This window comes from Taudactylus pleione, unplaced genomic scaffold (assembly GCF_031769625.1).
Source record: "Taudactylus pleione unplaced genomic scaffold, aTauple2 ptg000006l, whole genome shotgun sequence".
NCBI lineage: Eukaryota > Metazoa > Chordata > Amphibia > Anura > Myobatrachidae > Taudactylus > Taudactylus pleione.
The window spans coordinates 9,548,369-9,568,299 of NW_028284409.1; the positions used below are offsets into that span (position 1 = coordinate 9,548,369).

The window sequence follows — 19,931 nt, forward strand, 5'->3', positions numbered from 1 at the left end:
TAATAAATGGCACAATTTATTTTAATTAGCTAAAAAAAAGGGAGGAAGCAAGGCTGCAGTCAGTGGAGTAGCAGAGAGCGTGGGAGTGTAGAAAGAGGTAAGGCTGGAGTTGTAGGTGATGAGGAGTGATTAAGGGTTTTATGTGTAAGCCTGTTCAAAAGAGAAGAAAATTAGATGGGCAGCAGCATTTGGGGACTGAAAAGAATGGGCAAAGAGGAGTTACAATGGTCAAGGGGGAAATTATGAATGCATGGATAAGAGTTTTAGTGGCATCTGGGGTTAGGAAAGGCCAAATCCTAGAGATATTACGGAGGTGTAAGTGGCAGGACTGAGAAATGACCTCAATGTTGGAAGAGAAGGACAAAGCGGAATCTAGGATGACACAGGCAGCGGACATGAGGGACAGAAGAGAGGGTAAAGTTATCACCAAAGGGAAAGAGAAGGAGGTGGGCAGATACTGGAAGGTGGGAAAAGAAGGAGTTTTGTTTTAGTCATGTTAAGTTTCAGAAAGCATTAGGACATCCAGGATGAGATGGCAGATAAATATTTAGAGAAGCGAGAGATAATGGAGAGAAGAGAGAAGAGAAAGGAGAGGTACTGTAATTTGAGGAAATGACTACATAGGAGGCCGAAGGAGCTGATGAGATTTTCAAGGATGGAGGTGTACAGGGAAAACAGAATCGACCCAAGGTAGGACCTTTGGAGATACAAAAAGTAAAGGAAATGAAGAGGAGGTGGAATTCGAGGTAGAATGGCTGACTGAATGGAGGGGGTGTAGAAGAAGAGGTAGAGTGATATTATCAAAGGCGGCAAACAGATTGTTTTTTTTTAATGATATGCCTAAGTATATCACTATGGAACTATTGTGGCACCTTAAAAATAAAATACAATAACACTAGTAAAAACTAAATAAAAGTTTTAGCGGCAGGATGAGCCAGTTAGTGGTTGTTCTAATTTTCTAGTGGAGGAAAAGCTTATATGCACATGGATAAGTAATTTTCCTGCAAACCATCTTGTGCTTCAAAACACTCTCCTCATTAAAGAGCTGCCTAAAAGAACAGTAAACAGTAGCTTAGCATGTGATTTAGTTTAGTCTGCTTCTCCAGAGGAGATAGTTATAAAGACACATATCAAAAAAAACGGTGTACTCATCATTATGTTTAACCAAAACGCAGCTTGTGACCCATAACTATAACGAAACTGAGAAGGGCTGGCAGAGCATGCTGAAACTGGTAGTCATACCTATAGAGCCACAGATTGTTGCAGCATGTTAAAAGCAGACATATGGGTCAGTTTAAAATGCAGTACTGTATAGATATCCTAATTTAATCTACACAAGCTACTAATATTGGAAATAACATAGCACAATTCAGAATGTGTAACAATAAAAGATGACTTACATTATCAGGGAGCTTTAGGCCTTTTATAGTTACATACAAAGTAGACGAGTAACGATTTCTGGAATACTTTAGCCACCATTCATAGACATTTGTGCTGAAAGTCACACGCGCTCGAGCTGGTGGGTAATAAAGCTGTAAGCGCAACTTTTTATCTACATTGAGCACTTCATTGGCACCTACAAGCTGAAATGGAAAAACAAATAACATTTCTGGAAATTATCTGTTTTAAGAAATATATATCGTTTGTTTTGTGATAAAATGTCTACTGTATACTTTATTCATAAATGTTAAAATCATTATCTGATAATGTCATATATATGGATCACACCCACATTGTCCCATTTTTATTTGTGTGGGACAGTCTAAGTTAGTTTATTGTAAAAGCTTTGTCGACCAAGCTAAATCAGGCATGGTCTCAGAGCTGGATTAAATGTTAGGGGCTCCTGGGACAGTGAAAACAGGGAGGCCTCTATAGGCCAATCACTCAGACATGCACAGTGTCATGCAGTTACAGAGATGCACTGCGTCACACAGACATAGATGTGCACAAAGTCACATACACATACATGAACAGTGTCACACAGAGATGCCTAGCGTCACAAAGACAGCATATAGGAGTGCCTGACACACATATAGGGTCACACAGAGCTACATACTCTACATAGGCACACCATACAGTGTCGTCCCCATCCTCCCTAACCCTATAGGAAAAAGAGTTGTCTCTCCGAGTCAGATGACTGGAACAGCTCCTCATCTATCACCTATGTTGCAGAACTGCGCAGTGTGTGGTTGCTGGGGGGGATGGGGGGAGGTCTAGGAGCATGTGCCCCCTGTGTCCACATAATCCAGCTCTGCTAATTATCTGCATGGATATCTTATGATCTGGAGCATGGCCCAGGAGTCCGTTTTCAAGTTGGAATTTTGGGAGGTATGAGGTACTGTATTTCCAAAATATAAGGAATATACCAATAATCAATTCTACCAAAAAGGATAGGATGTACATACTGCACTATAATACTCTACTGCACACAGTGTCTATTATGGAGCTACAAGTATTGAACAATTCTGCAGGCAGAGGTGCCTAATTGATTCCATATCTTAAAATCTTGTTCCCAGTAATATTGTAATCCAAGAGTTAGATCGCACCACAATGTAGCAAATGTAAGGAAAACAAATTACATACATCACGTTTTAAGTATAAATCTTTTCAGTTTTGCAATTTAGTCACTATTTAAAAACATAGTACTACTTGCCTTAAGTAGAAAAAATAATCAATACAAAAATTTATTTTTATTTAGCTGTATGTTAAAAATATGTAACAGAAATTGCTGATTTCAAATACCTTTAAAAATGCCCAAGCAATTGTCTGCAAGCTTTTCTCTTTGATTTGATTATCTGTGTTTGTGATTGTATGGTCTTCATTTATCAAATCAAGTATCTGGAAAAGAGAACCTACAGTACATGAAATCAGGCCACAGCATGTATACATTCTAAAGAAAATGATCTACACAAAACAGTTTGTATCCCTTTGTATTTTAGGGAAATGTTTACTCTCCCCACTTTTCCCCCTTTTTATGCCTCACCAACCCTACCCTACCCTTGAATGAATTTAATTTTGCATCTCTTTATATACTGTTATTCATTACTAGTAGTTCATGAGGCCTGGATATAACAAGCTCTTGGTTTACACAATAATAGTGTTGACTGTGTTTAGTTTTCTTGGACCATGTGGAATATGCCTCTTGATTATTTAACCTTACCGATTTTATATATTTATTTTTGTTAAAAGTTTGTTGTGAACTGTCTTTATCCATATAATAATTGTGTAAGGTCTGCCCCGTCTCCAACATGTGCATGCTCCAACGACTCCCACTGCTACGATGACAGGACAGACCTTAGACTGGCAGGAGCCAGGAGAAGAGGAGGAATGCGTCGACAAAAACACTAAGTTTGGGGGCAGGACGGAGCAGGACTCAGCAGGCGTGGTCAGTACAGAACGGTGTGTGGTGGGGTTAAGTGGGACTAAATGAGGGGTGGGGTGGAGCAGCCGGCAGACACTGAGGTCCCTTTACTAATCTTCAATAAAAATAGATTGCATAAAAAAATGGACTCTGCACTACATATCGTGTTTTGTATTTAATATTAAAGCCCCTTTAAATCAAACGACCAATACCATTAAAGGCACAGCAGCTTTGTACTGTATGTCAGTGGATTACTTCAGATAGTGGATTAACATCTGCAAATAAGATTTTCAGTGCTGACTGGCAGGGATGATCTTAATCTGATCTCCTCTTTCTAAACCACCAGCATGAACTTTTTTTTTATAGAAGGCTACACTAAAAACCTCATCCCATGATTTTTTTATCACTCTTATCCATATCCAGTGTAGTTCATAAATCAGATGACATGGAAACTGCAATATTGTCATTTATCTTCTCCACTGGCTAGTAAATACTCATGGTGCTAGGCCATACAACCAGTGACATCAGGCACACACCATGGCACAAAGATAAGCTACTGTATTTTTACAATTGAATAATATTAATAGCAGGGCTTTTAGGAAAATTGTGGAACAGATACAAGACAATAGGTTCTAGTGAATGGTACTGTATGTTCTCCAAGCCAGTTAAATAGCAACATCATACAATGGGGGGAATGTAATACGGTTCAAGTTTTGTGTGCGGGATAAACTCGGACCTTCTCGCACATTTAAAGGTCAGAGTTTGTCCCATAACTCAGCAAATGTAATAGCCTGTAAACTTGTGAGTTCAAGGCTGTTACATTGTGCAAGTCTGTGTGAGTTTTCTCGTATGAATAAGACTTTCATCACAAGGTCTGAGTTATACAGAAGCCTTCACAGATCAGTGAGATCCATGAAGGCTTCTGTGTTAAAAAAAAAAAAAAAAAGTAAAAATTAAAAAAAACAAATGGGGTCCCCCCTAGAAGTATAACCAGAACCAGGCTTCTCTAAAACGGTCCTCGTTATGAAAATACAGGAGACAAAATGAGTTGGGTGTCCTCTATTTTCCACAACCAGCACCGGACTCTTTCTAGCAGGGGGTGTAATGCCACAGCCGGGGGACCCTTGCACCAGTTCCCCCAGCCAAAGCATTCAGCACCTGACCGCTAGTCAGCACAGGCTGGGGATCCCTGGGAAGGTAGGAAGCCCCCAATAAATGGGTTTCCCCTTCTCCAGGGCACCCCAGGCCTGGGCCGATAGCCCAGGGCTATACCCTGCACCTCTAGGTGGTGGGTGCTGGGTTGATTATATAAAATATAGATTGAATAATATTGTCTTTTACAGTAGAACTAGAGGTCCCAACAAGCCTGCCCCGCATCCTGGGACTTGGAGAACCACAAGTACCAGCATTCGGGGCATTAAGAGCCCACTGGTACCTCTAGTTCACCTGAAAAATAAATATTAAAATACACACAGTACACACACACACCGCGAAAGTACAAGTTTATTGCACACACACTCTTTCTTACTCACATAAAATCCCAGTAGCCTTTCATGTCCTCTTCTCCATGTAGCATCCACGACACCTGTAAAAAAAAAAAAAAAAAAAATCCATACTCACCTACCCCTTTGTTCCGGTCCTCTTCGGTCCATGGAGGCATCCACGTCTTCAGAGAAAAACAGCCAGCCATTATCCGAGCCACGGACATAGTACCGTCCTCTAAGGACCTTTAGTAACCTAGCGGTTCCCACCATTGAAGTCAGTGAAGGGAACTGCTCATTGGCTGCGAAAGGTGGACTTTCGCCTATTTCAGCCAATGAACACTCAGCCCATACATTTTTATGGGAAATGCCGCGGCTGAGCTCTCATTCGCGAGGTACCGTCCTTAGAGTAAGGTACTATGTCCGTGGCTTGGGTAATGGCGGTTTGTACATTTTTAAAACTCGGACCCTATTACATTTTGCCCAATGTCCTAGTTTGTGAGTATTCTTAGATTCATCTTTAATTAGGCACATTAGACAGGTAAAAATATACACGAACCCGACGGTCAGAATACAGAAAGCGGCATCCTGACAGTTAGAATCCAGACAGATTTCTGTATTTATTATAAACCTAACCCTCCCATCCCGCAGTCTAAACCTAACCCTCCCCGTCCCACAGCCTAACCCTAACCCTCCCCTTCCGCAGCCTAACCCTCCCCCTAGTGCCTAACCCTAACACCTACCTCCGCAATCTGTCGGGAGTCTGGCAGTCGGGATGCCGCTGTGGGTATTGTTACTGTTGGCATCCTGACTGTTGGAATGCTGACTACATTCCACAAGGACAAGGAGTTTATTGTCAGGAAGGGATGAAAAGTGATGAGTAGGTTGAGCCTCATGATAAATCTGATAACTAATGAATTTTGAAAAATAACAAATTCACAAAAAAAATACCTCAAAGAACATGATGACATTTGGGCCGTCTTCCTTCAAGTTCAAAAATCGTGTAAACCGCTCATTAAATATGATTTGTTCTTCCCACTCAGGAACCAAAGTTTTAAACCGCTTGAATTCATATGGTTGTGTAAACTTAGGGAGAACATACTCATGTCTTTCTTGCTCATGAAATGACGAAGCAGCATCAGTACTACAAATAAAAGTACACAACTTTAGTAATAGCACAACAGCTGAATTTAAGGTTCTCTGTTCTCTATGGTTTCTAAGCACAACAGTATACAAATTAAAAATCATGGGGTCCTGCTGTAAAAAGATATTAAACCCCATTTTCAATGCCACTATCTGCTCATTTAAAACCTCACTGAGCCAAATATTTATACTGAAATTAATCATGCTCACTAAAATGTGAATGCAAAAAGATAGTTTCTTTTTTTACATAGGTTAAACCCATTTTTCTGATTCCATCTGGAGGACACTGCTACCATGGGGTTAGACCAGATGTTCTGGACCCGGGCACATAGGGGTTAAGAACTCAATTCAGGAGCTCCTCCCCTCTCTAACCCTTCTTGATTTATCTTTAGTTTATAACTTACAAACCCCCAATGGATAGAGTAAACAAGAGCATACAAGGAGCAGAAAGCCTTGGATTCCTACAAATATACATAAACAATAATAGTAAAAAGTGGGAAGACAGTGCCCCAATAATGGTATAGAAGAAATGTATTTAATGTTAGTCCAAAAATCCTCCTTCCTTTTTCTTCCAAGCAGGGGAAGGCTCGCTACATCAAGAGGAGGGTACAATCAAGTAAAGCCATGTACAAAACTTTGTTGAAAGCTAGCCTCCTAGGATGCAAAACATGAACACGGTAGAAGGTTATGGATGGAGGGCTACCAGATATACTTACTCATTGGATATCCCATACCGTGCTCTGAAGCACTTGCTAATCTAGTAGAGTAAGTAGAGTGAACCAGAACAGAATATGTCTTCAGTACGTTTGAGTTGTGTCAAAATAAACCTAACCACATTCTCAAAACAATCCAGATCTATTCATAGAAGAGACAACCTGCATATCACCATTGCCATGAAAGAATGGCTAAAGACTGTCTTATCCTGGAGACCCACAGGAAAAACTTTTCTGGCCAAAGATATAACAAAAAAAAACATTTCCCACATAAAAAAAAAACTTTGGGGCCGATCATTTACAACATCTGAAACAGATGAAGTTGCAATGCTGAATGAATCAATTAAGCACCCACAAAGAAGTAACATAGGTTGGTTGAAAATATAACACGCACTCTACAAGTGAACCTCGGGAAGAACAGTAGACCTCTTCTGAAAGTAAAAAGATAGGGCCTAGACCTATTCTTTACCCTGTGATAGTTTCTAGCTGACACTAGTTCTTGGGCTACTGTATATTTACAAAGAGGAGGCTTTTATAGGCTGACACTTTTCGACGGGTTTCAGGTTGAAATTTAAAGCTGCATTAACATTCAGTGTAAAGCTTGGCGTTTAAACTTTTAAAGGCAGACGAGGAAGGCAAAGATTATAGAAAATCCTCCCTTAGTGGAAGTTTTCACCCTGACATTGTCGCAAACCTTAGTATGTCGGTGTACCAGGATCTTTTTATCCAATCTGGACCAAGGGGGTCATTCAGACCCGCTCGCGAGCGCAGGACTTACACTACCGTTAAAAAGTTTGGGGTCACCCAGACAATTTTGTGTTTTACATGAAAACTTACTTTTATTTTTCAAATGAGTTGCAAAATGAATAGAACATATAGGCCCTCATTCAGACCCACTCGCGAGCGGCTGTCCGCTCGCAAGTGGGTCGATGGTCTGCACTGCGCATGCGCACGACGGAGGGAGCTCCGTCGTGCGCATGCACGAGACGCGACGAGCGAAGGACTTTCCTTCGCTCGGAGTGTCTCATCAAAGGGGGCGTGCTGTCGATGTTGATTGACAGCATGCCCCCTTTGGTGGGCGTGCCGGGGCGTGCCTACCAGACGGAGGCGTTCCCATGGGAACGCCTACCGTCTGAAGCCGGCCCCACTGACATCACTAGTGATGTCAGTGGGAGTGATTTTGGCTCTGATAGAGCCAAAATCACTCCAGGGCTTGCGGCAGCGAGACCCTACCGAAGGGTCTCCGTCGCAAGCCCGATGGTCGCGATGGTCAAGACCATCGCGATCATCATCATGGACGCTCGCATATGCTGTGGGTGGTCACCCACAGCTATGCGAGCGGCCAGGAGGCCGCTCCATTTTCATGGAGGAGGGCCCTGATTCAGAGCGAGCGCTCTGGTCAGAGCGTTCGGCTCTGAATCAGGCCCCAAGATCACTGGACACCTTGCCTCTTGGTTTCCTTAAGAATACAACATGGACATTGGTGGAAACAGATAAAACAACCATTCATTCCACAGTGCAGTCTGGCACCTGTGGGTCTCTGGTTCTCAAACAGAATATGTCCACTTTGTGGTTGTGTGGAGAGTTCATCATGTTTACTACTGTTTGACCCCAGTTTTTCACAAATAGGTCAAACACATCTGAGTTGAGAGACTTATCTCCTGGAAGAATGGAGTGTCTGCTTAGGAAGTCTGCCTCCTAATTCTCCTTCCTGAGAATGTATATTGCAGATATTTCCGGAGCAAATCTTTTAGCCCTGATTATGATTTTGGAAACCATTTCACAGCTAGGGGAGTCCTTGTCCTCTGTTTATATTTACCAGAGCCATGGCCTGAATTTAAAGAACTGGTAAGCCTTTCAGAACAGATTGAGCTCTTGACAAAGCATTTGTTACTGCTCTGACTCCCAAGGCATTGATGGAAAGTTTTGCATCCTTTCTGGACAACAGACTCTGTAACGAAGGGTGAAAGGTCACCAATCCCTATCCCTGAAAACGTGCATGCAAGGTCACCATGTTCCAATCCCAGACAGAAACGGGACAGCTCTTGTTCAGGTTTTCAACCAACACAGAAAAGAGGCCTAATCTGTGGAAACAGATTGATGATCTGAGAAACTACCATCCCCATTAGCCTCATGCAGAGAAAAAACTACTGGTGCGAAGTCTCAAGACAGTCTCTACTTATTTTGAATATTAAGGACATAGTCCTCTGGCATATAATCATTCTGCATACTGGTGTTAAATAATCCCACAAAGACCATGCAATGGGCTAAAATCAGATTTTTGATAATTTATAATCCACTATTGAGACAGCAACTACTAAATATTATGAAGAAGACAAGCTGACAAGTAAAGTACCACAGTTCTTCCTTTTGATCTTAATAGGATGGCCACCACTGTGATGACTGGTAAAAACTCTTAGTGCTGTGACCAAAACAGAAGGCTGAGCCCTGAAATGGAAGTGTCAGTTTGCACCACAAATCTGAGTACGGTGTAATTCCCCTTCGAGACTGGGATATACATAGATGCATCTTTTATATCCATGGATGCATAAAACTGGTTGTGCTCCATGTTGTTGATGATAGATCTTAAACGGAATCCATATTTTTTTAAATCAAGTAAATTTTTTACAAAACAAAAACAGATACATCATTTTAGCAGAAGATAAAACAACTCACAAATAACATGAAAAAGATTAGGCCTAAAATCAGTACTAACAGGTATAACAGGGTTAGCATACTCATTGAAATTAAGTAGTAGAATGACACAATAGTGTAATAAGCTTGAATAAACGTAAGCAAACACAGAAAAAAACAAAAATGGTAATAACTGGTAAAGCAACAACATTGAACTATCTGGAATCTACCTAACATTATCAAAGTAATCAATATTAGCCAGCGGCCCTACAGGTACAAAAGCGCCTCGGCTAGTTGTGAAATTAAGATAGATAGCGCTCATGGTTAGCAACATCATTTACCAGAGCTCTCTATTCCAAAATATCAGGTGGGTTTAATGCAAACCAAGTTCTAGCCACTATATCCTGGTTTTCCTCGTTATAGTTCCATAGATATAGTAGGGTATAGTTCCATGCAACCCAGTGGTTGGGTTGCTCCTATGATTAAGCTGATAAGCGAAATGCACGTCAGGACTGCACAGACAGGCGATGCATAGCGTGACCTGTGTTTTATAAATATGGTGTCTCCACCAAGCATGTTGTTATGTAAATGTTTAATAGTGATTGAGTGTACAGTACATAGACCGGGAGTAGTGGTGCAGCCTACATGTCGGTAATAGGCGCTGAACTATATTACTATTTACTCAGCAATGAGTGATCACTTAATAGTGCAGCCTCCAAGCCGGTAGTGATATACTGCATATTGTAGTTGCTGAAGGAAGGAATATTGAGGCTGCACAGTGCTATAGATTATCCGGCAGAAACGTGTGATCATAGCGCAGCCTCCATGCCTGCAGTGAAATGCTGTATAATTTAGTGGCTGAATGGAGGAATATTGAACGCGACCAGTGTCACAGTTCACCTGCTTATAACACTCCCAATATTAAATTAAGTATTAATATAACACTCATCATGTGATACCAGGAGATAGAGGGTTAATTAGAATAGTGAATAACTTAAGCGTTATATAACCTTAACATTTCTGTAAAGAAGTGACTTGCGTTGTTATGGAGCAGCCTATTATCTGCTTAATTGAGATTCATAATACAATAGAATACGATCAGTATGTAAGCACAAAAGTATAAATCGCACACACAAGATATTGATACCGTTTCTATTCGTAGATACTATGTGGGCTTTACTTGGAAACACTGTCAACAATCCACAACTGCATATGTATTAGCTCCTGGTACAGGAGTAAGTAGACAGTTGGTGAAGGGTATGAGCTCCTGATGTGGGGATAAATAACACAGAGAGTATTAAATTTGTTTATAGCGACAGGAGGGATTTAACGAATTCCCAATAAATATTAGTTGTATATGACACGCTTTAAAACTGCCAAATCTAACAATAAAAAATGTATTTAGTTAATATATAACGCAATACTTTGCTTTTCAGTTGTGACTGTTTTTATTCCTGGGTGCACCTCCCTCCACAATAATTATATATAACAATGTAATAAAATAGTGGGAAGGATAATCAAATAACAGAGCTCTGTGCGGATATTTTTCTACGTCCTTATACAGTGTAATCCACACTCCCAGGTACTTAAACCTCAAAGTCCATTGAAGTGGGCTAGAGGATTGAGTAGTTACAGGGAGACTGCCAGAAAAGGAAAATATATTGGATTTGTTCGAATAAACCAGAGAATCTCCCAAAGGAATTTACTATTTGTAAGACTGCATCCAATGAGGTATTTGCATTTTCTAAAAATAAAAGCATATCGTCTGCATACAAGGCTATAATATTCTCCACTGCCCCAGCTTTAAAGCTGCGTACATTAGGATCGGATCTAAAAAGACATGCCAGGGGCTCAATAGCATTTGCAAATAGGGCTGGGGAGAGAGGACAATAATGACAATTCCTTCTGGCAAGAGAAAAAGTTATTAGTACAGGTTGTCTACCATATCCAAATATTCCGAAATACGGAATAATTTTGGCATGACTGAGATAGTGAAACCTTTGAATTTTGATGGTTCAATGTACACAAACTTTGTCTAAGGTGCAAATTATTAAAAATATGGTATAAAATTACCTTCAGGCTGTGTGTATAGGGTGTATATGTAACATAAATGAATTTCATTTCTGTGCACAAACTTTGCTTGAGCCACAAAATCATTGAAAACATTCTATAAAATTACCTGTAGGCTGTGTGTATAAGGTGTATATAATACATAAATGCATTCTGTGTGTATATTGGGGTTCCATTCCCAAGATATTTCATTATATGATATTATTATGATATATATTTCATTATGATATGATATTATGATATGCAAATATTCCAAAATACGGAATATTCCGTTATCCAAAAAAACCCTGGTCCCAAGCATTTTGGATATGGGAGATTCAACCTGTATAGCCATTAACTGACACACGAGCTGCTGGAGAGGAATACAGTAACTGGATCCAGCCGATAACAGAGGACCAAATGCAAATTTACATAGAACATCCCATAGGTAACCCGATTCGATGGATTCGAAGGCCTTGGCAGCAACCAAAGACACCACCACTGCCCATGGCTCTATAAGGTCACTTCTCTGCAAATGATAAAATAGCCTGCACAGCTTTTGAACCGTAGACTTCCCTGACATAATACCAGTTTGATCAAGGTAAATAGATGTGATTACCGAGTTTAAGTGCATAGCCAGAATGTTAGCTAAAGGTGCGTACACGCTAGATGATATTTTATACGATTTGCTCGATTTCGACGCATCTGAACAACAAATCACTATGCGCGCACCCACTTGTCGTACATCGCATCTTCAGATTTGCCAATCACGATTTTGTGCACGATAGATATTAAGTCAGATTGGACACTTTTTAGCACCTTTTCGTGTCCTGGAGTACCGGGGAGAGTTCAAGAGAAATAGCTCACGATATCACATCGTGAGCACATCCTCTAGTTTGTACGTATCTTTAGGCTTTAACATCCGCTGACAAAAGGGATATAGGCCTGTATGACTCAGACTTTGAAGAGGGAATGGAGACCCTTTCATATAGAAAATTAAAAACTTTCATAAATGTGGAATAAAGAAACTCTTAAAATGTGTTATATACCTCCACTGGAATCCCATCACAACCAGGAACTTTAGAAACAAGGAAAGAGGAAACCGCTGCATCAACTTCTTCTAACATAAATGGAGCTTCAAGGAAGTGAATAGCTTCCTGAGTGAGGAGTGGTAAGGTTATCCGCTCCAGATAATCCTGAAGTTGTGAAAAGGTATTGGAGACCCTAGAGGCATATAAAGAGTAGAAATAGCGAAAAAAAAACTCAGCAATATCAGTCCTAGAGTAACAGGGGATACCTTGAGATGACCTGCTGCCAGAATCAGCTCTAGCCAAAAACGCCAAGTAGCTACCACCCACCTCTGCCTGAGAATATTGCATGTTTGGAGAATAATAATCTTCGCTTAGATTTGTCAAAAGAGTAATCCAACCACTCCTTTTGGGCTTCCAACCATAAAATATTATCAGAAAGCAATTTAGACAAAATGAAACGAGTCTCCAACTGACCACACACTTGCTCAAGAAGCCCTTCCTCCCTCCTGTTAAATGTCTTGATTTCAGATACTCTTTTAATAATGGAGCCCCTAATAAAGGCTTTAAGAGCATCACACATAGAGTAACAGAGTTAGAGCAAGAGGAGTTGTCAGATTTGAATACTTCCCATGCTGCAATTAACTCAGAAGCGACACCAAATAGTGTTAACCAGAAAGGATTACGTTTCCAGAAACGGAAACCTTGCATACTGAAGGTTTTAAGAGATAAAATCATGAGGGAATGGTCAGAAATACCCCAGGAGAGAGGCTTGGGGAGATTAAAATTAAATCCGAGAAAAAGTGTGGAAGGTTGCGAAGTTACAGGAATACTGAGCATCCGAGGGATGACGGAGCCTCCAAATATCCAACACATCAAGCCCAGAAATCAATTTAGTGAAACGGGTAGGTGAGGAAGAAACTGGAGCAGAGGATTCTCTCCAATGGTCCAAAGTGGAGTGCATAACATTATTGAAATCTCAAATGCACATAACAGGAGAAGTCGGGGATTGAGCAATAAAAGATGCAGCCCTACGGAGGATCTCATTGTTATACGGGGATGGGATATAAATGGCAATCATATGGATCAAAGTATTGTAAACAGAAGTTTGTAAGAAAACATCTACCCTGGGAATCAACTTTACTCTGTTCCAGATGAAAGTTAAAAGACTTCTTAACCAAAATAGAAACACCCCTAGCGTTGTGGTAGAAAGTTGAGTGATACATCCAACAAACCCAGGGCTTTTTAAGGGCCAACCTTGCTACCAACCAGATGAGTTTCCATTAAGCATATTGGGCCAAACAACAAATAGGCACCATGTCCCGCAGCAGCAATGTAAATCCATACCAGTATAGTAATATGGAACATTAGAATATGGTAATTAGCATAACCAATAGAAACCAACACACAGTGCAGATATCACAAAGATAACAATAAGAAAAAAGCAAACTGCCGCAATACCCACCCACCATGTATAACCATCTAAACTGCGGTATGGTAGGGATTGAAATGCCGGCTCAAATCCCGAAAGCGGATGCCCAACACGATCAAGATCCCGACTGGGGCAGGTAAGTACCCTAACCCTCCCCTGTACCCCCCAACCCTAACCCTCCCTTACTGGTGTCTAACCATAACCTAGTGCCAGACCCTAGCACCCCGGGGGTGCCGGTATGCAATCGGGAAGCCGACTGCCTAAATACCGGGAGCCGGCTTCCCGACTGTCATATCCCGGCAAGGGTGAAATGCCGGGCGTCTAGATGTAGACGCCCGCATTTCCCCGACGCCGGGAGACCGGCGCCCGGCATCACGATCGTAGTGATGCCGGGCGCCGCGAGTGGACAGCCGCGGGGGGGGAGGGTTAGGTTTAGGGCTCCCGGGGGGGACTTAGGGCTAGGCACCCCCCCGGGAGGGTTGGGCTAGGGGGGGGAAGGTTAGGGATAGGCACCCCCGGGGGGGACTTAGGGTTAGGCACCCCCCTGGGGGACTTAGGTTTAGGCATCGGGGAAGGGGGTGGTTAGGGTTAGGCACTTAGAGGGGGGATTAGGGTTAGTTACTTGGGGGGGGAAGTTAGGGTTAGGCACCCCTAAGGAGGGTTAGGGGGGTTAGGCTAGGTTAGAAGATACTCACCTATCCACGATCGGGATTTCCAGTGCTGTCGAGCTTCCGCTGCTTCGAACTCTGCTCATGTCGGGCTGCCGCTGACGGGAATCGAACCTTTCATATCCATTCCGGGATGCCTAACCCTAACCCCTCCCTTACCGCTTCCTAAACCTAATCCTCCTGGGGGGGTGCCTAACACTAACCCTCCCCCCTAGGGGTGCCTAACCTAAATCCCCCCCCCCAAAACCTAACCCCATTAAGACTCCCTAATCCTATGCCTTCCCCCCGCGGCTAACACTATGGGTGCCCCAGACTAGTCTTCGTTCGGGATGGTGTCCATGGCGTTCCGGTGTCGGGATTATGATGGGCGTCAAAATACCGACACCTATTATGAATCCCTAGCCGGCATTCCGATGTCAGGATTGTGACAGTCACATGACTACATCCCCTGCGGTATACCTGGATATAGCTAACAGCTAAATCAAATAAAAATAACAAACATACAAGCAATTGGGAGTTTAGGGAGAGAAAGGAAACCCTAAAGCTATTTCTAGCATAGTACTCCCATAGTATTAGTACATTCCCTGTCGGAATAATGACACCCATAATACCAATAACTCAACATATCCTTGACATGAATTTGAAAAGGTGCTTAATGATAATATTAACCCTAAATTAAACAAAATGGAATATATATAGCGGACAACTAATCATAGACCTTTCAGCGAGGGGCTTGAGATTGCCGTTTCAACTAGTCATCCGCATCTGGGCCGGAAACAACATGGAATACAGCATTTGGTTTTGAAGCTTTCTTTTGACCTGAGAGCGGCTTATCTGCACCTCTAGCATAAAGTCCAGATAAACAGACACAGTGATTTTCATATTGAAGCGGACCACGAGTGTAAGCCAACAGGAGTACTGTGTCCGGGTCCTTAAAATGCAAAGGACGAGCGATAAAAGTCTGAGATGGAGCAACAGCTGGAGGAGGTTGTGAATGGAGACTACGTGCACATTCCACAGCAAATTGGGGGCTAAAAGAGTCATAAGTAAAAACCTGAATTAGCCAATCATCCAGAAAATTTTCAGGAGCGACACGTTCAGGAAGACCTACAAAACGGATATTATTATTACGCCTTAGCCGACCCTCCATATGAGATAATTTGGCCTTAACAATCTGAGATGATAGGTCCACAACAGTAACTTTCATGGAATAGAGATCCTCCAAATCAGATATACGATGCTCAGCCTCGCCCACTCTTTCACAGAATTTCTGTAAATCATGACGAAGCAGAGATATCCACCTGCAATTGCCCAATTTCATCTGTGACACGCTGTTCAGATGCAGAGATAGTCTGTAAGACTTAATGTGTGGACTGAGGGAATTCACCTTGGGGTGCATCTGAAAAATAACTGCAGGGGTGAAGGAGAGTTAGAACCAGGTGGGTTTGTTGGAGGGGGGAGCACTGTATAGCTAATTAATCCAAAAAGAGCACCCCAAATTCAGCACACCACAGCGGAGAAGGACATGCACAGGATATATATTATCACACACTGGCTGCAACTTCCAGCTGGGAAGATATGGAGGGCAAAAGGACACCCTGAAGCCAGGACTGTGCTGTAACCAAGTAAAGGCTCTGTCAGGCTCTGTAACTTGAATAATCCAGGGGAGAGCCAGTCCAGCCACCCAGACTCAGGGGCCACAATACTCTGGGAACAGCCTACCATGCTGTATGGGCAGTAGATTGCGATCACAGGCACCACAGGAGTTCCAGTGACAGACGGAATGCAAACACTAACAGACACAGCAAGGAGCCTCACACCCAAGATAACGGCAGCGGGAATTAGCGGCGTGGAAGATCCAGCAGGGAGTCCTGCACCCCACACACAGGACCTCCGAAGCACGGACTCTGTACACCGGAGGCTGCAACAAGTCAGGCACTTAGAGGTGGCAAGGCAGGCGGAGATGCGGCCGCAACTGTAGACACACAGCAGACTGTGTCTGTCACCGCACAGAGCAGGTAAGTAAGGCCAGCGGGCAGAAAGGGAGTCCAAACTCCGACCGGAGCAGCAGAGAGGGTTAATGCACCACAGGTGCAAAATTCAGCCCTAGACCACCAGGGAGTCAGGAAAGAAAAAAAATCAGAGTTTCAGCGGGACTAAAACTCTGATGCCTACTCCATACTCAGCTAAGCCACACACCCCCAAACGGAATCCATATTTAACATTTTCACATTAGGACTGGTGTTTAAAAATTTCAGGTTCAAGATGGGGAGCTATGACATGTCCAAGTTTTATACAAGGAATAGGTCAGAATAATACTCCTGAATCTTCTATTCTTCCAGAACCAGAACACTCACCTTTGAAGGTAGAAGGACTAAAGGGCTAAAAGCTAATCTTTGGCCCTTTTCTTGGGGATGCATGTGAAAAAGAATCTTGGAAGACGGCCCTGGAGATCTAGGATATAACCCCTCTTTATTATCCTTATTATCCAAAAGTCTGAAGAGGAGGCATAACTGACTTATAAAGGAATCAAAAAAAAAAAATGTCAGTGCTTTTGTTCATCAGGAGGGACAAATTCTTTCCCATCGTGGCTTGACTTTTATCAAGCTCAAGTAAAAAATAGACTAAAAAGGTAGGGATTCCTTTTTTTTTTATATTTAGGACACGTCTGCTCGCCTAGTAAGCACTGCTAAAGCGTATATCCAAGAACAAAGTATCCACAGCCACATCACCAAGGTTTTCTGATGCCTCTGAATTATGCTCGAGTAATGGCAACAACTAAAGCTGCATACACACACGAGTTTGTTACCAAGATTATCTGTCAGATTTTTTAAAGTGTAATGAACGATTTTTTGAACTACAAACGATTTTTGTAACGTCCCTTAATGAAAATCGTTCAGTTGGTCAGTCAGAATGAACTACAAACGGGAACAAGCATGAACGATAATCGTTCATCGTTATAACTCAGAAACGGAATGATTTTTTCAACGATTGATCGATACCAACGTCGTTATAGTTAAATCGTTCAAAAAATCGTTACGTGTGTATGCACTTTTAGTCTTAGAACCAACATATTGCAATTCCTCAACAAGTTGTTCAGACAATTTTCCAACAGTCTTTTTGACCAAAGCAGTAGATAACGAGAATAAACACGGGTGCCAGCAGCTACATAGATGGATTTTAACATATAAATAAACAAGCATAGAGCTTTAGACCAACAAGCGCTCACAACCAATCCACTAAATGTCACTGTACGCAGTTAAAATATGCATATGTCACAGATCCCCACATCAGTTAGTGAAAAACCGATAGTAAATTGAATGAGATATAAGAATTGAAAATAACTGGTCATTCAAGAACATAAAATGACATTTTAATTGTAAATACAATTCAGACAGAGCAGTCCAAATGTACACTAAAATAAATGAGTTGAACTGAACAAAATAGATAAAAAAAATAATAAAATATGTAGTATCCACAGTGAATACACAATCAGTGAAAATCACCTCAATAAATTAAACTAACGTAATCCACTGCTATAGTGGAACTGATCCTAATATGGCAATATGCAATATATCAATAAAAATGATGCGATGGACAGACATATGTATGTGAGACATAAGGAGGGGAAAGAAATGTGGACAGGTGAGGATGATACAGTGGTATCTGTATCAACAAAAAGGGGTGTTGGAATATTCTAATCGATAGGCAGGATTATTACTGTTTAATATGGTCGAGTCTTGTAGTGAAAAAGATGATCGACCATAGGTCTTGAAATTAAAATGCTTTAGTGGTGCTTGATTCTTGATGCACCGAGTAGTAGATATTCCAATCGCTTGACAAATAATGTTACAGTCAAAGGTAGCAGAGTCTCATAGAAAAGGAGATGATTAAAACTTGAAAGTAAACACTGTGGTTGTACATTAGTCTTGATACACCATGAATTGGCCGTGTCCTGTATATGTCCTACTGGACTGAATATTATAATATAATAAACAATGCAATTTCAATCTTGAGAGGCACTTTACTGTAGATAGCCTGATCTGTGGGGTAGGGATATGGATGACCCTGGCTCTGCAGTAGCCAGGGCCCGCACAGACTGCTGCACTGTTATCCGGATAAATGCTGGAGGTTCCCTGGCAGGAGAACAACCTGTCAGTCTGTGACAGACGAGCGGAGGCAAGTCACCATCACCCGCCCCGGGATGGTGAGCCCGCCAACGGTGAGGTGAGCGCCCTGGCTCGCTGTGTCCCCCGTGTGCGTGAGGCTGACAGGCGCGCCTGACACCGCCGCGGCCGAGGGTGCAAGTGTCAGCGGCAGCAGGGCAGGAGACTGCTACCTGCCCTGCTGCCGCTGAGTCTTGCACCCTCACTCGCGGCGGTGTCAGGCGCGCCTGTCAGCCTCACGCACATGGGGGACACAGCGAACCAGGGCAATCACCTCACCGTCGGCGGGCTCACCATCCCGGGCAGGGCCGGATTGAGGGCCACATGGGCCTGGAGCTGAAAATGACCAAGGGCCTATGATGAGAAGAGAGGAGGCGTGACCAGTGCTGTGTGGGTGTGGCCAGTGCCATGTGGGCGTGTACTCCACTATACTCTCAGCCCCAATGTCTCCCTAAATATGTAAAATACAAAAAATGCTTAATTTTGTGAGGTAAATAGAAATACAATTTTTATACTTATGATTTATGGCTGACTGTGTGGAGAGCAGATGGCCAGTCGACATCATGTTGTCATGACAATGGGCCTATTTTTATGTGGAGGCCTGGAGCTGTAGCTCCATCCGCCCCATTGTTAATCTGGCACTGATCCCGGGGCGGGTGAGGGTGACTTGCCTCCGCTCGTCTGTACATATGTCTGTTCATCGCATCATTTTTATTGATATATTGCATATTGCCATATTAGGATCAGTTCCACTATAGCAGTGGATTACGTTAGTTTAATTTATTGAGGTGATTTTCACTGATTGTGTATTCACTGTGGATACTACATATTTTATTATTTTTTTATCTATTTTGTTCAGTTCAACTCATTTATTTTAGTGTACATTTGGACTGCTCTGTCTGAATTGTATTTACAATTAAAATGTCATTTTATGTTCTTGAATGACCAGTTATTTTCAATTCTTATATCTCATTCAATTTACTATCGGTTTTTCACTAACTGATGTGGGGAGCTGTGACATATACATATTTTAACTGCGTACAGTGACATTTAGTGGATTGGTTGTGAGCGCTTGTTGGTCTAAAGCTCTATGCTTGTTTATTTATATGTTGATTTCGGGGTTGAGTGGTGACCCGACCATTTAGCTGCTCCTATCTATATTACCCAACTCTGACGATTAGAGCGCACAAACCCTAATCTCTCTACGAATAGATGGATTTTACAGTACTTTCATATTTCCTATACGTGCTCTCCAG

At 42.2% G+C, this 19,931-nt stretch overlaps 1 protein-coding gene across 7 annotated transcripts in view; it reads right to left on the reverse strand.

The window, feature by feature from the left end:
- The window catches only part of AHI1 (Abelson helper integration site 1), a 404,344-nt gene that overhangs the window by 333,109 nt on the left and 51,304 nt on the right, over positions 1-19,931 (reverse strand). For all 7 annotated transcript variants that reach the window (XM_088452390.1, XM_088452372.1, XM_088452409.1 and 4 more), the window contains exons 7-9: positions 5,794-5,986; positions 2,743-2,838; positions 1,401-1,583 (exon numbers count right to left, since the gene is read on the reverse strand). In XM_088452390.1, coding sequence (XP_088308516.1) covers positions 1,401-1,583; positions 2,743-2,838; positions 5,794-5,986 — 472 coding nt within the window. The remainder of the gene's footprint in view (positions 1-1,400; positions 1,584-2,742; positions 2,839-5,793; positions 5,987-19,931) is intronic.